The following is an 18,470-nucleotide window of genomic DNA, read 5'->3' on the forward strand; positions in this document are numbered from 1 at the left end:
CTAGTGATCAGTGAGCCAGAAACTGAGTGGGGAGAGAACAGATTCCAAACTGTGATCAGTTTAAAGAGCAATCAGTGGTCTTTGAGTACTTACTATGTGCAGAGCACTGTTCTAAGCACTTGGAAGAGTACAGTAAAATAGAATTGGTAAACATGTTCCCTGACCACAAGGAGTTTACAGTCTAGAGGGGCTCTCTGGGGGCATTCTGGGACATTTTGCATGATCCTCAGCTGGGTGTCTGCCCCCTAGTTTCCCACTGTGCTCTCAAGGCGTTAGACATCTGAAATCAGAATCGAGCTGTCCCTGTACGATCTATGAATAGGTATTGCTAAATGGTAGCTAAGTGGTAGACCACTTTCATTTGTGTAGAGCACCGTGCTTGGGAACGTACTATAGAGTACTTGAGCTTCCCCACCTAGGGAAGCATCGTTCCTATGGGGAAGATGGGAAACTGGGATCGCGAGCCCCATCTAGTCTACCAGAAGGAATTGTCCTTCTGTTCCAAGACAGCACTGCTGAGTTGAGATCGCGTTCACTAGTGCGAGTGTCCTGCTGAGAAGGAGTCTCACAGATACCCTATGTCTATCTCATCTCTGACTGCACACAGTAGGCTCTGACGGCCAATAACGGGCGGGTTTGAGTAGAACCAGGGTTTAGGCCACCGACTCTTACTGCTTCATCGGGCCATTCCTTCAGCTCATAAGGATCGCTTCCCCAAAGCCCCTCCATTTCTGCTTGTAAACGGCTCAGCCCAGTCCTCTACACTGAACTTTGAGGTCTCTAGAAACAGTGCAGCCTAGTGGAAAGAGCATGACCCTGGGAGTCAGGGGATCTGGGCTTTAATTCCAAGCTCTGTCGCTTGCCCGCTGTGTGATCTCAGGCAAGCCGCTGCACTTCTCTGGGCCTCTGTTTCCTCATCTGTAAAATGGCCCAATTTAGATGGTGAGTGGACCGTGACTGCATCCAATCTGGCATCTACCCCCAGGACTTGGTCCAGTTCCTCGCATGACAGTAAATGCTTAACAAATACCACAGTTGTTATTATGATGGCCAGAGACTTGATTTCTGTACATCCCTTCTGGTGCTTCTTGATCTCACAGGCTCCTGGCTGGGGAGAGGCTGTAACTTTAGATCTAGCTGAGAAAGAGGAAGGCGGGAACTCTGGAAGAAGTTTGACAGATGGAAGCTAGGGATCCGTCCTAGCCCGGAGTGATCGGTACATATTACCCGAATGGATCATTAGGCAGACGTGAGGTGACTTGTTATTTCTGAAAACCGGCAGCAGGAGAGGCAGGCAAGGAGAGAGATGATGCAAGATCACATGAGTCTGGTCCTGTGCGGCCCGTCCGTCGCCGCTCGCCTGGGGGCAGGGTCGACTCAGCAGGACGGGTTGGGCAACGAGGTGTGTCGGCATGTTGGTGGGGCCTCGGGGACTGTTTTCGCGTTGATGGGATTTTTTCTTCCCACCCCACCACGTCAGGAACCACCGGGCTAGAAATTCCTGCAAATGCCTGCGAAATCCCCCAGAGCAGAACAGAGCGGGAGAGTTCCAATTTTCTGCAGATGCTGCTGGCATGTCATCAGCATCTCTTCTGCTGCAGCGGAACTATAGGCCTGACACTTTCTCCAAAAGGCCTCCATGCCTGCTTCCTGCAGGGACTAGGCAGGGAGGGGGGTTGTGTGTTTGTGTGTGTGTTTGTGTGTGTGTGTGTGTGTATGTATGTCAGGGGTAGGGGAGGATGTTGGGGTCAGAAGAGTATTTTGGCCTGCCCTGAGCTCCCCAAATGGCTTTAGACATAAGACCTCCCTATTCCATCTTTCACCTCAGTGCATTTCAACCATGATGCAACTTAACACATCGAGTGATTCTCAGCCCAGAACTCTTTATTAATAATAATTATAGTTGTAGTGGTAGTAGAATCGTTGGTGTTATTATTATTATTGTTTTTATATTTGAGGCACAGAGAAGTTTAACTTCCCCAAAATAACACAACAGATGAGTGTTGGAGACAGGATTGGAATTCATGTCCTCTGACTCCCAGGCCCATGCTCTGTCCACTAGACCACACTGCTTCTTTAGTATTTGCTTTCCTTAAAGAGAATTCATTCATTCAATCGTATTTATTGAGAGCTTAATGTGTGCAGAGCACTGTACTAAGCACTTGGGAAAGTACAGTATAGCAATGAACAGACACGTTCCCTGCCCAAACGAGCTTACAGTTTGCTTTAGGGCCACTGATCAGATTTTCATGTTCAAAAGCGCTATAGGACTGTAGGTGTTAAATCTAGTACTACTACTAATAATAATAATGTTGATGATGATCGTGGTATTTGTTAACCACTTAATATGTGCCTAATGCTGTACTAAGCACTATGGCAGATACAGGATGATCAGGTGAGACACAGTTCCTTTCCCTCACAGGGGTCATGGACCTAATCCCCATTTTACAGATGAGGGAGCTGAGGGACAGAGGAATGAAGTGACTTGATCAAGGTCACCTAGCAGACAAGTGACAGAGCTAAGATTAGAACCTGGGTCCTTCTGACTCTCAAGCTCTTTCCAATTCACCATGCTCCTTTCTCTGCTGAAGCTGAAAAGCAGAGTCAGCAACACTTTTGTGGAATTGTCAGTGAAATCTCCAAGTTCCCTTTTAGGCAGGTGCTACTTTACCTCCACTTGACAGATTAAGAAACTGAGGTTTGGACTAGTTAGGTAGCTGCCACAGTGAACGAGGAACAAGATGGAATATGGGAGCTTGGTCCATGAGCATCTCGGGGCCTTTATGTTCATCTTTGACTGGTTTCTTGGAAACTGGGTGACTTCCTCTTCCTTATCCAGCGAAGCTGAATTAGAGACCCATTGATAGGGGTCCCCAGATCTCGACAGCACTGGCAATCTGTCGTAGTGTGTCCTGGGAGTCCCTCCTGGGAAATGGGGGTCATCCATTGCCCTGACCACTTGGAGTTTTTCAGGGTTTGTCAGGGGAGGACTCTGTGAGAGTCTTGTTAAGGAAGTCTGTGAAGCTCAAATTGCTGTTACAGTGTTCGTCTTGGATTTCTCTAGTGACTTGAACATGTGGGATAATTCTTGTCCAAAAATAAAGACTCTATTGCCCCAAACCCTCTTCCACCTCTCTTCCTCTCTCCATTCTTACTCACATTCACTTATGCTCTCTCTCCAAACCTCCCTTCCACGAGTGTATTTCCCTTGTCCGCACTGCTTTTCCTCTGAGGTTCTCCAAGCATCCCACATACCGTATCTAATGGCTCAGAGAAGCTAAATGATTTGCTTAGCATTGATGGGGTGGAAACTCAGTGAAACTAAGCTTTCTTCCCTCTCAACCCAGGACAGGGCTGTGAGCTGAATAATTTGAGGGAATATATCTCACTGAAACTGGCCGGTTGAAATCCTATTGGCACAGCCAGAGGAGCTGAAATTCATCTTCCTTGAAGTAGTCTCCTCAGCCTCCTCCCTTCCCTCCTTCGCTCCCCTCTGCCTCCCCACAACCATCTACCCGTTCCTAAGGGAAAATGTAAAGCTCCCATAAAGCTTGGAATTCTTGCTCTGGCTCTTTGTAGTCTCCTCCAGTTTATTTTCTCCACTTGAGCAAAAACACATGAGAGGAGGCACCTCCATGTGATCCGACTAGTTAGCGGAGAAGGGGAGGTAGCGCCATCCCCTCCTTGCTTTATGGTAGTGTGTTTCTGGCAGGGGCCTCTGTCCTGATGTTGATTAACCAGTCAAAACAGGGTTCTGATCTGTCTGATCTCCAGGCCAGTGGGAGGTTTGGGGGGCTGGGGGATGGGGTGCACAGCGAGAGTCCGGCGTTCCTAACATTCCACTGGAGTGGGATTGTGGAGATAAAAGGGAATGAGATGGGTGGGGGGCTCAGGGATACTGAAAGTGTTGAAGGGTGGTTTCTCTTGAGACGTGAAACGTTCTCTTCCCCAGGCAACCTTCCCAATCGGTCTGGCTTACTTTCCCTCATGGAAGACTTGTGTGTGCTTGAGAACCAGTGGCATTTACTGAACACCTGCTATGTGCAGGGTACTCTACTAAGCACTTGGGGGAGCTCGGTAGAAGAAAAGGAGGTTATCCCTACCCTGAGGGAACATAGAGTCTAGTGGTGGTTGGGGAAACCTAATATCTACTGTTAGGAAACAAAAACAGAATGGAAAGTTGAATAAATGAATAAACAAGTGCTTAAATACTAGAATAGGTGAATAGAGGTAATTGAAGAATAGTCACAATATTGATTATATTATCACCTAGGCATTGGTTATTTAGTTTATGGATTATCAAGCAAGGACTGTACTTTCACCTTCTACTGCTTGTTCTCCAGGCTCCTAGTACAGTGTTGTGCACATAGTACGTGTTCAATAAATGCTTCTGCTGCTGGTGATGATGATGATGATTCAGTCTCTGTGTTTCTCCTCTACTGACCTCTTCCTTTTGGACTATTTTAAAAGGGAGAGGAAGCAGGGCTCCTCGTATCCATCTGTTTTTGATCCTTGTTACCAGACCAGAGTGTGGTGGTAAGGGATAAGCTAGACAACTCCTGACTCAAGGGAGATTTGGGGGAGCATCTGTGGATTTCACATGGCTTAATGGAAAGAGCATGGACCCGCGAGTCAGAGGACCTGGGTTTTAATCCCTGCTCTGCCAGTTATCTGCTGTGACACCTTAGGCAAGTCACTTGACTTCTCTCTGCCTCAGTTTCCTCCTCTGTAAAATGAGGATTAAGATTGTTAGCTCCATGAGGGTCAGGGACTGTGTCCAACACAATTATCTTGTATCTACCCCAGTGCTTGGTACACTGCCTGGCACTTAGTAAGCACATAACAAATACCACCATTATTATTATTGGTGGTGGTATTATTATTATCTCACTTACCCATGCTCCTTCTGGCCTCCATCAGCATGGATAATTGAGAATTGGCTAGGGTGGTGAACCTGAGTCATCTCTCACAGAAGGCTTGAGGAAGAGAAGACCTCCCCTCTCCCTCTTTCCCTCCCACTCTCCTGCCCACAGGCTCCAGCACTTCCTGGCTGCAGTGGGAGTTGGGAGGGAGGGGGGAGGCTAATCTTAGCCTGAAGGCTCAGCCCATAGACAGGGAGGAGATCAGGGCTGGGAAGGGTGCCCAACAGGGATTCTGGGGGCAGTTTCCCTGGTTCCCAGAACCTAAGCCCTGATCACACAAAACAAAATGGACTCCCTTTGTCGGGCTGCAGCCTGGTTCTGAGGAAAAACCACCTGTTGCATTCTTTACCTAAGGGAATCTTGGACTCTAGCTGCAAGGGCCCTGAAACTCTTCTCCTCTAGCCACAGTCTCTTCCTGCTCTTGCACATAGCATTTTCTTTGGCCTCTGTGTTGTTTTGATGCATTTATCATTTCATCTTTCCTTATGTGTCTGCCCATTTATTTCTTTCCCAGCATTTGGTGCAGAGATTTGGGACACAGAGAGCACTTAGAAAATACTATTGCTATTAATGGGAACTTGGATAAGGTAGGGAAGAGCAAAGGAGTGAGGGTCCAGGATTTGGGGAGAGGCTCCTTTCCTTTTGCGCAGTCAGTATTTGCCAGTGCTGCCCCTAAAAAAAAATTTCTAAAAAAACATAAATTCTGAAAACCTGCCCCAGCCACCTTAAAGGGAACCTTACCTCTGGGCCAGAAGGAGAAGGGGGAAGGGCTAAATAGATTTCCTCTGGTTCTGCATCTGATTGGCTGAGAGTTTCAATCAGACATAGAGTAGGACTCTTAGCTAATCAGTGTTTAGGTTAATGAGTGGTCCCTTCTCCTTCCCTTCCGCTGCTCTTCCTCTCCTCATTTCCATCCTCCCCCCAGGTCTGCGTACAAGTGGGCCCACCAGGTTTGTCATAGGAAGAAATCCGACCCACCGGCAAGTTTGAGTTTGGCAGGCTTGATTTAAAGCGAGCCAGAGCTGGAGACCAATGTGAGGTTAGCCAAAAAGGGTTTTGGATGTAGTATATTTCTCTAACAGCCCAGAATACCCTTCAAACATCTGGGACTGTCCTGGTTAGATCAATCTACAGGGCCAGCCTGCTCCTAGAAACATTTGCATGAAACACAGATGAACACGTGCATGGGACACATGTAAATGCCCAACAAACGTATAAGAATCTGTTCCCTGAGGCAAGATTTTGATGGCAGGAATGAGAACAATCTTCCCTGGGAGCCCTGTGGGTAATACTGTTAAATCATTTGACCATTGTTAAATGATTTATGTATTGCTAGGTCTAGTGGGCCCAGAACTGCATTCCCAAGAGTTCTTCCCTTTCCATTTCCAGCCTTGGCAGGCAGTATTCATTATGATGCCTATATGGCGCTGTTGAATGCTCAGCTGCAAAGTCCTTGGTCAAGCATAAAGGATTAATAGTTTGTGTTTTATATATAGGCTGTCAGATCTGATCTTTGCCTGGGGGGGCATCGGCCCTTGCTTTAGCCCCCTCCCGTGCTCCTGCCTTTCTGCAACAAGCCATCTATTTTTCTAGTGGTGTTTAGGTGCTTGCTATTCATTCAGTCATATTTATTGAGCGCTTACTGTGCGCAGAGCACTGTACTAAGCGCTTAGGTACAAGATGATGAGGTCAGACACAGTCTCTCTCACATGGATTTCACAGTCTAAGGGGGAGAGGGGGCAGATACCGAATCCCTATTTTATAGATGAGAAAGCGGAAGCACAGAGAAGTTAAGTTAAGCAACCTGATCTAGTGCAAAGAGCATGGGCTGGGAGTCAGAGGACCTGGGTCCTAATCTCCTCTATGCCACTTGCCTGCTGAGTGACCTTGAGCAAGTTGCTTAGCTACCCTCTGCCTCAGTTCTCTCATCTGCAAAATGGGAATTCAATACTTGCTCTCCCTCCTACTTAGACTTTGTCTTTCTTTGTCCCTTTGTCCTTAAAATGGAAGCCAAGACCTTCAAAAGTACCTGAGTGACTTGTCAGTGCCACCTTCTTCCCACAGAAGACAGTTTGCTTTTGGGGAGCCTGTGCTTGGGCCTTATTTCAGAGTTGGCCTTCAAGGGGTTTGTCTGTACCCAATAAGCATTCAGTTAATATTGTGGATGTTGAGGACAATGGCAGATGTGTTTGGCTTTCTTTGAAGACCAGTAAACATGTCAGCCTTGGACTTTGTCTAGAGAGTCTTGGAGATGGTTGAGGCCTTCTCTGGAAGAGAAATAGTAAGCTCCTTTTAGATTGGAGCTTTGAAAATCAGTACCTCAGAGAACCAAAATTTATCCTTTTTTTTTTTTTGCTTCCTTCTAGGAACTCATTGAAGTTGACAGTGAAGTGGTGTTTGAATTAGCTTCTTATATATTGCAGGTAAGCATGTTCTTGCAGCTTTTTATAATTCCTCTCATGCAAATTTGTGTCTAAAACTATGCTGGACTAACAGGGAAATAACACCTAACTAATACCTACCCATTCCGAGGAACTGAATTGGAGAAGTGCCAGGGCTCAGAATAGCACTGCCTTCCTGAGCTGATTTCCACTGCCATTACCAGCAATAAGAGAAAAGGGAGAGGAGAGAATCAATTAAAATCTCATTGCTCTAATTACACCCCAGTTCTGAGGGGGAAGTACATTTCTCCAATAACACATTTGTCGCAATGACCATAGATAGGAATACCTACTTCTAGTAAATCAGAAGGCAGGTAGTCCCCAATAAATAACTGAGCAATTAGCAAATTCACTTGGCAAACGAGACTGGAACAACCCTGATTATTTCTTCCTAAATGCTTCCGCAGAGGAGAGAGATGTATACACACGGCAGACAGAGTAGTAGAAACTGGCTTCCAGTGAATAAAATATAGATGGACCAATTGAAAAGAACAGCACTTAAGGGGGAAATCTGAGAGGGTGCCTGCCAACCTCCAGGGAACTGTCATCTTTCTTGAGGAATGACAGTAAAGAGGATGGAGCAAGAAAGATTGTTGTTCACCCTATTTCCAGGCCCTCAAGTAGTAGGGTAACCATCTGTCTGTTTTTACCCTAGACTGTCCAATTTTCAGCGGCCCTGTGCTGTATCAGAATGGACCCGGACACTTTTACGTCTGTGATTTTTTTTTTCCCAAAGCCATGCCTCCCTCCTCCTCTGAGGCTCCAGCTGCCAAGTTCCATGGCTTAGCCTTGGTCTGGGTTTCTCTCCTCTTCTAGACTGTAAACTTGAGTGGGCAGGCAACATGTCTGATTATTGCTTTATTGTACTCTCCCAAGCACTTAGTACAGGGCTCTGCCCACAGTAAACATTCAATAAATACTACTGAGTGAATGAATGAACCTTGGAGAGGAATGTAATGCCATTCAGGGCTCTGGGATGGTGAGAAATTGGCATATCTCAGCAGATTGGCATATGCAGTGCTCAACAGTCTTCCTGTATGCCCAGCATAATGCAAGTGACATGAGCTGGGCTTCCTTGTCCAGTGTTCTCGGGTGCTCTCAGGGGCCACCCTGTCAATCAATCAATTGCATTTATTGAGTGCTTACTCTGTGCAGAGCACTTTACTAAGCACTTGGGAGAGTGCATTATAACAGAGTTGGTAGACGTGTTCCCTGTCCACAGTGAGTTTACAGTCTAGAAGGGGAGACAGACACTACTACAAATAAATAAATTACGGATATGAACCTGAGTGCTGTGGGGCTGAGGGAGTGGTAAATAAAGGGAACAAATCCTATCGTAGGCTGGTCCAGCTCTGGGGATCAGGTTGGGCGGGGTGGGAAAAGGGCTGCCACAGCCCCCAATAGATCCATTTTAGATCTAAACCATCCCTCCAGGCTCCTTAGCAGGGCCAGACTCCAGACAAGAAAGGCAGAGGTTGAGGCTTCATTCTCTCCAAGTACAGACTCTCCCTGCCCCCGACCTTTTCCAGATCCCAGCAGTTTTCATTTGGGTGTCTCCCATCTAAGGCATGACCAGACTAACCCTGCTTAGATTACAACTCCACCCAGGAGAAGGGTGGAGGCTTCTTGTTTTACCAAAAGACTTAATAGTAAATATGATTTCAATTGTTAGCAGGAGTAAGAACTTCAAGTTGAAGTTAAGAAACTAAAGCCCCGACTGTCACAATTTTTGTTTGTTTTTCCTATTCTCAATGTTGCTTTCCCATTTTGTTTCAGGAGGCGAAAGGAGATTTTGCGAGGTGAGTTGGATTAAAAAAAAGAAAAAGGATACCAATTCCCATCCAGGGGAAGAATTGCCTGTGTGTTTCCCAGGGGAAGGCTCGGGACAAAGCTGGCCTATTCATGATGGGTCTGAGCTCATTCCTAAACCCAGTCCTTCCCCAGTACATGCTACCAATGCTTATGTTGGGAACAATGCCTTGGGGGTTAAATTCTCGCAGCTAAAATGTGTTTATTTTTCTTACACTGAGACTGATGCACTCAACCTGGGCCTCCTGTCATCATTTACAACTTCAAATGACAGTCTTCACTTGTTGACAAGTATCACAATGTTATATCAATGTAATATGAATAATTGTGCTATTGGTTAAGTGTTTACTGTGTGCCAAACAGTGTACTAACTGCTGAGGTAGATGCAAGATAATCAGGTCCAACATAGGGGTCACAGGCTAAGCGGGGAGGGAGAACAGGTATTGAATCTTTATTTTGCCGATGGTAAACTGAGTCCCAGAGAAGTTAAGTGACTTGCCCAAGGTCACACAGTAGTTTCGTGATTCCCAGGATTGTGTTCTTTCCACTAGACAGTACTGCTTCCCTGAAAATGTGAAACTGTGATCTGATTTAAATCAGAAAGATCATTACTGCTCAGGTCGGGGTCATTCTCGGTAAATATTGGGAAAAGAGTGGCAAAATACACTCTAAGTTACCATGAGGCGTGGAAAGTATCTAAAATTACCTTTTTTGCCATGTCTCAGGAGAATGAAATTGATGGCTTCTAGTTGCCTGCAACAAGCTTCTGATTTAGAAATTTGGTATATGATGGGGAGAAGCCGTGTGCCTAGTGGATAGAGCACAGGCCTGAGAGTCAGGAGACCTGGATTCTAATCCTGGATCCATTACTTGCCTGCTGTGTGAACTTGAACGAGTCACTTTCTTCAGTTTCCTCGTCGGTAAAATGCAACTTAAATACCTGTTCTCTCTTCCCCTTAGTCCCATGAAGAACAAGGACTGGGTCTGATCTGATTGTATTTCAACTACCTCATGGCATAACATAGTGCTTGGCAATAGTGTGTGATTATCTGAAACCCAAATTTTATTATTATTATGGTTCCTGGATCTTCATTGTGCTCTCCAGGTCTTCCCCTCTGATCCATGATTCCTAACCATGACTCTGAAGGGCTTGTGGCTGCCCTCATTGTCTTGGCCTTTGCTGAGCTGGTTGGTCAAAGTGTATAGAACTCTCACCAGCTGGTATTTCACCTTTGCCTCTCCCATCCCATCCACCCTGTTGTTAGCCACTCGAGCAACCAGCTGAACAGAGTTCAGAAGAGGGAGGCTGAAGAGAGTCTGGAGCTACTTGCCGATTTCATCTTCAGCAAATCTGCCAAGCTACATATCTTAATTACATCACCAGTTGCACAGACCATTATATTGGCCACTGCAGCTGGAGGAAATTGCCTGGCACTATCTCTTAAAATCGTCCCCTCATTCCATACCAAACACATTACTTTAAAACCCCCAACAGCACCGGCATAGCAAAGATAAATACCTTGTCCTGAGATTCTGCCTTACTGAAAAGCCAATGAGGCTCATGCTCTGGAATACAGATACTATCCAACACATCTTGGGGACAAGAACACCAAGCTACGTTGAAAACAGAAATATGCCTAGGCAGAGGGTTCAGAACCAGAGGAAAGGAAACTTGTCCAACAGAGCCAGGACCTGTTACTCCTTCACCACACAGAATTCTGGGATTAGAATGTAATCACTGTGTTTTTCTTAAAAGGGTACTTTTTTAAGCTTTAATTATGCACCAGACACTGTACTAAGTAAGCTCTGGGGTAGGTACGAGCTAATCGGGTTGGATGTAGTCCATGTCCCACATGGAGCTCTCAGTCTTAATCCCCATTTTCAGATGAGGTAACTGAGGCACAGAGAAGTTCAGTGACTTGCCCAAAGTCACACAGTAGACAAGCCACAGAACCAGGATGAGAACCCAGGTCCTTCTGACTCCCAGCCTGGTGCTCAGTCCACTAGACCCTGCTACTTCTCTTAGAAGCTCAGTAGAATCTCTCCGTGCCCAAGCACTGTATGTACCCTCACACTTGGGGGCCCCAACAAGCCAGACAGTATCAACAAAGATTGTAAATGGATGGATTCCCAGATCATAATTGCCTCCCATCTCTTGCCCTGTGTGTTTGTTTCTAAGGCTCCTTCTGTCCGTGGAGCAGCTCTACTCTGAAACAGAGATCGGGCTAAGGATAAAGAGGTTTCAGATCTGGTAAAGGTAGACCCAAACAGTAAGGAGATAGGTAGGTGGAAGCCCTCAGGACTTTTGGGGTCAACACTTCCCAGAGCCTTTGCCTAAAGGATTGCAGCCCCCAGGACACTTGATCCAACCTTGTTTCTCACCAGCGCTGAAATCTGCTGTAGAATGACTTGGTTGGAATGTGCCCAGCAAACAGTCTAATCTGGTGCCGCTAAACACGGGAATGCGAGGTCACGACGTTTACGGCAGACGAAGAAGCGCGGGCTGGACCCTGCAGTGTTTCATCTCCCCTAATGAGTTCACAAAATGCCACCTCGTTGGTGGGAAGGAAACACGTCTTTCTCCTGCCTCATTTCTCAAGTGTCTCAGGGTTGCAGTCGCTTTGTTTGACACTGCTGCAGTCTGAGGAGTGAATGGAGAGTTTGGGAGATGGTCAAAGACTGATATCAGGAAGGCTGGGTTGTAGTGGGGTGACGTGTAGGGAGGCTGCTGGAGGAGATAAATGCTACCTCCTGCAGCTGGGCTCGGGATTCCCAGAAACATAAACGCCCAAGCTGCTGGGAACCGTTCGTCCTTTAGCAAGCACAGGAAGCTAAGGAACCCAAGGGGAAACTTGAATCCTGGCTGGGAGTATTCCTCAGCAGGAAGACTCCACTCCCAGATAGGTGTGGTCACGGGTTGACTTGGGGCCCTGGAGCATCTAGAGAGAATTCACCAAAGTTCGGGCAGCATGGCCTAGTGGATAGAACCTGGGCCCTGGGAGTCACAAGGACCTGGGTTCTAATCCCGGCTCCACGACTTGTCTGCTGTGTGACCTGCAGATGTTAGTGGCCCAACATCTCAGTTTCTTCACCATGGCATGGGGCTTTTAAAAGAAAATTCACTGTACTGGTGGGCATCTATACTGGCAAAGGCTAGGGTAGCTTGGTGATCTGGATTGATTTGGGCTGCAGCTTCTGTTGGTTTTGAGTCAGTCCAAATTCAGGCCTAATGTCTAATGTGTCCATACCAAAATATCTCCCAGAGTGAGGACAGAAATTGAAGGCAGCGATTCATTAATAATAATAATAATGATGATAACAACTCTGGTCTTTAAGTGTTTACTATGTGCCAGGCACTATTCTATGCTCTGGGGAAGATACAAGCAAATAGGGTTGGACTGGCTCCCAGTCTTCATCCCTATTTTACAGATGAGGGAACTGAGGCCCAGAGAAGTGAAGTGACTTGCCCAAGGTCACAAAGCAGACAAGTGGAGGAGCTGGGATTAGAACCCAGCTCCTTCTGACTCTCAGGCTAGTGCTCTATTCACAAGGTGATGCTCCTTCTGTGTTATAATACAAAGACTTGTGCAGCTCCACTCAAGTCCTGCAAGTTGTCTGAGGCATGAAGGGCCATGATTGAGAGGGTGGGTAGCAGTGTGGCATGTTTTATTTAAGTGCCAAGTCAAACTTTTGAAAAGTCCAAAAAGAAGGAAGAAAGTACATCCAGGCCCTCCCGATTGTGATCAATCTAAGAGTTTTATAGAAAAGAGAATTATAAATTGGTGGCCTTTTCTATATTATTCCAGATTCCTGCCTGGGATGGCTAAGTTTGCAAACCTTTGCCAAAAGTTTAGAAAATGATGAATTTCTGCTTTGGGTGGGATTTTAAAATTCAAAAGTCCCAAGTGGCTTTTTGGAAAACCTCATCCCTCTGCTTACCAGTTCTTAGCTTAGAGGTTTGCTCTCCTCCTGTTGACTGTTGATGTTCAGTGAACCTTTAATGGGGTGTTGTTCACCTTCTGTACTTGCAGAGATCATCATCATTACCATCATCAGTGGTATTTATTGAGCATTTATTTATGAGTATTTAGGATTTACAGGTATTGAGTATTTATGGAATAGCATTTCTGAGCATTCCTCCAGGGGAAAAAAAAGTCCTGATTTCAGCCCCATGAAATGTTTTCTTGTTTATAGTCTTTTCATTTTCCTTTTTCAGTCTAATATTTAGGTTTTCTCTGTGAGCGAATGCAGCATTTTGAGTTTTGAAATTTTCAGCTCTTTTTGAGTTACCTGTCACTTATGCACCCTTCCCTCCCCACTGCCATACACACACACACACACACACACACACACACACACAAAATCTTAAAATAAATTAAAAATCAACAGGGAGCATAGCCCCATGCTAGCAACTAGAAAGTGAAGGAATAGTCCCTACTCTCAATGAACTTATTTTCTACATGGAAAACAAGACAGGCAGATGTGTGTTTAGCTTAAATTGCTGACGCAAGTATAGTTATTACAGGACTGAGCTGTGAGGGAGGTCAGAGCAAGAATTGTGCTGATGGGTTAGAGAATTAAGGGTAACAGCACTCCCTTTTAAAGATTGAGTATGCTTGAAACTTACCTGGTATTAAATTGCACACAGTCCCTGAGAGATGTGATGAAGGCATTGCCCACAAGGGTCTGTGTGGGGGTGATTGGTTACTTTTGGTTGGAACAGGGTTTGTGGCACAAACAGCATCACAAGCTCTCAATAGTGCACTCAGAAATTCAAGAGCGTGCTTCCGCCCTTTACCCTATTTACTAAACAAAGCGACCGACCGAAAAGAGAAATGTGGTTTGGAATACTTGAGCTCAGCTTATCAGACATCTGTTCATAATTAGATTCTAGGCATTATCAAAGTTTGGGAATCAGTTAGAAATGACACTGTGCCCCATTCCTGGAAAAGCCCTGAGCTGTTCCCTGGAGTTTTTCTGCAGGGTTTGCTCCTTTTTTTTCTTTTTTTTTTTTGGACTAATGAGTTGATGTCTGCAGAAATAGAATAATGGATGATATATTACTCATCTGCTGAAACAGAGACAAGTTTGCTTTACCAGAGGGACATTGATTTTCACTTCCATTTTGGAGGTGGATTGAAACATTTAATTGAGCTGAAAAATTTCACCTACCACCCACAGAGTGTAAGTATCCTTGGAACTGGGTAAGCCGTAGGAAAAAAAAGCTTTTAATATTTTATTCTCCATAAACCATGTGGCTACATGGGCACTACTGCAGAAAGACCAGAAGATGAAGTTGATGGGGAGAGGAAAATAGCTTTTTTTCCTTTTTCCAAAGTTAATTTCCCCTCTTCTTCATAGAGAACCTCTCAGTAAATTTAACATAAACCGAGTCCACAAAAATTTGAAGGAGCCCAGCTTTGTTGGGTATTCTTATCTGGAGACATGATACATTTTGAGCAAATGGTAGGCTCACAGAGTAACTACAAGTGAGGCATTTCAAAAGGCCAACAGGAATAGGAGACAAAGGGCTACTTTTCTCTAAAAGGCATTTTCTGAGTAATATAAATGTTTGTATAGATTACTATCGCATATGAGATGACACGAGTGACTTTCCTGTTGCTCACAGAGAGCTGGCATTGAATAAGGCATTTGTCGTCCACAGCAGTCCATATACCATGATTCATCAACCACTAATAACATTACTTTACACTTACATAAGTGTTTTTTCTAGCAAACCTCAAAGCTCAGTCCCTTTCAGATCCTTATTTGACCATTTGGAGTGGGTTTTTTCCCCACAGTCTTTTTCGATTGCCGTTTATAACCAACCAGCTGGCATTGATATTAGAAAGAAAATGGATGGATTTGAGATTGTAAGAAGATGAATGTTAATACAGAGAGAAAAGTTTTGTGCCATGTTCATGGCATGGATTTTCTTCACAATTGAAGAGACAAGATAGTATCCCATTCTTTCCCTTAACATTGATTTTCCAGCCTGGGCTTTCTGAAGTAGCCTTCATCTTGAACATTTCAACCCAATTCTCAGTTTAAAGAGTTGTTTGGGGAAATTTGTGTTCTTATTCTTGCTGGGGATAATAGCAATCATTTCTGTGCTTCAAAAATAAATACTAAGGGGGGTGGGAGGGTTTTTTTTTTTTTATCATGGATAACTCTGGAACAGCTGAAACCGTTTAGACAAGTAAACGCTCTTAAGAGGAACCAAATCTGTGAAAATTTGAAACAAAACTCTAATAGGGAAGTTCTTATGGTAAATAGTTCCAGAAGGGTCTGATCTGTGCCAGTAACCCAGGGTGTAATGCTGAGTTTGAAAATGTGCCATGTTCTCCACAGAGATTCCTATCCTCATCAAGTAGAGAGGTTTGAAAGGACCAAAGGATGGTGATGAGCTCCCCAATCTAGGGAACTGTGCAAATGCCAGAGCAGCGAGGAGCATCTGGAATTTCTTTCTTTAAAAAATTGTGATGACTATTTCCCTTCAAAAGGGCACTGTGCCTTTCTTCCAAGAACCTCGAAGTGCTTTGTGGATATGAAGGCAGTGCGACATTAGGAGCTGCACATTTGAATGAGGATGGTGAAGGAACTGCGTGAGTCAGATTTCCTCAAAGTTTTGCAGCCTTGCAGTCAGGGACTGCAGAATGATTCATTGTGGTTTGAGATGCAGGGTGTTATAATAGGATGTTGCAACACACTGCCCTACAGGACTTCGGTTCATTAACCCTCTGCTCACACTTCTTAATCAGGCTAAATGTACAGGGCAGATGGATGATTTTGCATTCTGGAGATATATTTTGTGGTTTTGGAGGGTTTCAGTTCTCTCCATTATATTACATTGATGTAGGTTTCTCAGATTAGTGAGCAGACTGAAATTCTACTTTATTGGACCAGAAGGGCACAGAGAACTACAATGAGGCCTCATCCACCTCCAGCACCACTTTATTTTCCCACTGTCCCTCCCCACTCCCTTTCCACATTCTCTGGAATCTTTGATCCAGCTTTGATCTCTGGAGGTGTTTATCTCGCAGAACATTTTGTTTCACCCTAAAGGAGATTGAACTGAATTTTTGAATTTAGCCAGACTGTGTAAATGCTATTCCTGCATCCTCCAACTTATGCAAAGAAGGATTTAACCCCCATTTGCCACTACGTTGAACCGAGTCTTCCTTCCTGTCATTTTTGATGTCTTTATGAAAACTCATCTTCTCCCCAAGTTTTGCCGTGACAGGAAGATAAGGACCTTCTCAGCATAATTGCAGAGGGGTGACCCACTGATTCGGTCCAAGCAAGTGACCCAGCAGCCTGGTCATCTCATCAGATTGGCCTCTAATTTGCGACCCCAGCACCCGCATCCAGATCAGATCATTAGATGAGACGTTTTTGTCTAGGCCCAAGCAGAGCTGACCTCTAAGAAGGATTCACAGTCGCGAATCCCTTCCAGGATTTAATGGATTGGACTGGCTTCACGCCTTAGCGATTTCTTGTGGATGTTTTGCTGTCCAGCCTAGCCTTGGGGGAGCATTAGAGAATCCATTGCAGCCGGCTTAAGCAAGGAAGTCAAAACTGGGACTGTCACCAGGGAGACATGTTTGCCAACAAACTAGATGTTTGAGGGGTAAGAAGATCTCTTCCTCCTCTCCTTCCTTCCTTTACCAAATAGACATTAGCTGCCCTGGTTAGGAGTAAATCTCAGACTCTCATTTCTGAGGCTCACTGAAAGAGGCTTGTCATTGCTTCAGAGTCATTGTCTGACAAATGGTTCTAAATGGACCTCCGACCATAATTTGATGGCATTGCATGAAGCAGGCCAAACTTGGAAGCACAAATATTAACACCTCACCCCTTAGAGAGGGAGGCTCTTAAGCCGAGTGGCTGGGGCACTCAGAGGACGTCAGTGAAGTCCAAACCTTCTCTCTAGGTTATATGTCAAACTGAGCCCAAAGTTCCCCAAACCTAGTCTTGGCAACCAGTCTAGGCATTCAAAGACAGTAGCAACCTCAGTCACTAGACTGTAAGATCCTCAAGGGCAGGGATCATGTCTGTTAACTCTATTGTACTGTGTTCTCCCAAGCACTTGGTAGAGTGCTCCGCTTACAGTAAGTGCTCAATAAATACCATTGATTGATTCACGTTTAGTGGACAGTCGCCAGGGGAAACCAGGAGCACCTGCATATAATCAATCAGTCAATCAGTAATATGTATCAAGCACTTGCTATGTGCAGAGCACTGTACTAAGTGCTTGGGAGGGCACAATAGAATTGGTAGACACAGTTCCTGCCTACAAAGAGGTTACAGTCTTCAGGGAAACAGGAGAACAGCAGTCAACCAAACTTGTTAGCATTTGGGTTGAGGAGACTTGGGAATGAGAATAAACTGAATAAAATAATCCCGAGGGTCAAAAGTGACCTCATTCTCGGCAGCCTTTTCAAGGTGCCTGCAGACTTCTCGGTTGTTTCTGCTTGAGGGCAGTGGGTGCCCCAGGTAGTTGGTTTGTTGACAGGTGGTTTTCTTCAATTAGGAGTTTTTTTTTCCTAGAATTAGCTACAGGTTGGATAATCAGTTACTGGCATGACTGACTGACAGACAGACACATTGTAGATCTGATTATCCTTGTAACTCATGTGGGCGAGTGAGTCTGGAAAGATGAAGGTCGCCTCTGATCCTTTCTACACTGCAGAGTGTGAGGATGGGAGCTGCATTCTGGCTCCCTGGTTTTGTCCATTTTTGCCTCGGAGGCTGCTCGAAGGGAGCCATCCGCTTCAACTGTAGCCACTGAGAGTGCTGGAAGCCGATTAGGCGTGTTGTCTATGGCCATTTCCCAACCCAAGGCAGGGCCCCTGGATCCTTAACTGGTACCCCCAGAGGCACCCTTATAGCCTTTCTTCTGCCCCCCAGCATGTGGTGACCCCACTGCTACTGTCACACACAAGTGGACTGAGCATTCCCAGAAAGACCTCCCAGAAACCAAAGAGACAAGGTCTGCACACTCTACTGACTCAGTGACTCACAGGCCCAAAGGCATGGTCTGCAGTATACTGGCTCAGTGACTCATAGGTCCAAGCACACTAGGTCAGGGGATGTTGGGGAGCAGGCTGTGCTGGGTCACCTTTGGCCACAGGGGCTATTGAACCCTTGTTTGCGGAGCTAATGGCCAGCTCCTAACAGACCACTTAGAAAGAACAAGAGGTTCTTCTTTTGAAGGGCCTTGGAGTCTCCATGGAAGATTGCAGGACGAGTTGTTTGTTGAGCATATCTTCTAAAGTTATTTTTACTAATGGTCGTA

At 45.4% G+C, this 18,470-nt stretch overlaps 1 protein-coding gene across 2 annotated transcripts in view; it reads left to right on the forward strand.

Annotated features, from left to right (window-relative positions):
* FRMD4A (FERM domain containing 4A) overlaps positions 1–18,470 on the forward strand; it is a 250,340-nt gene that overhangs the window by 145,996 nt on the left and 85,874 nt on the right. For both annotated transcript variants that reach the window (XM_039913901.1, XM_029077375.2), the window contains exons 6-7: positions 7,289–7,345; positions 9,140–9,162. In XM_039913901.1, the coding sequence (XP_039769835.1) occupies positions 7,289–7,345; positions 9,140–9,162 (80 nt within the window). The remainder of the gene's footprint in view (positions 1–7,288; positions 7,346–9,139; positions 9,163–18,470) is intronic.

This window comes from Ornithorhynchus anatinus, chromosome 13 (genome assembly GCF_004115215.2).
Source record: "Ornithorhynchus anatinus isolate Pmale09 chromosome 13, mOrnAna1.pri.v4, whole genome shotgun sequence".
Classification (NCBI taxonomy): Eukaryota; Metazoa; Chordata; class Mammalia; order Monotremata; family Ornithorhynchidae; genus Ornithorhynchus; species Ornithorhynchus anatinus.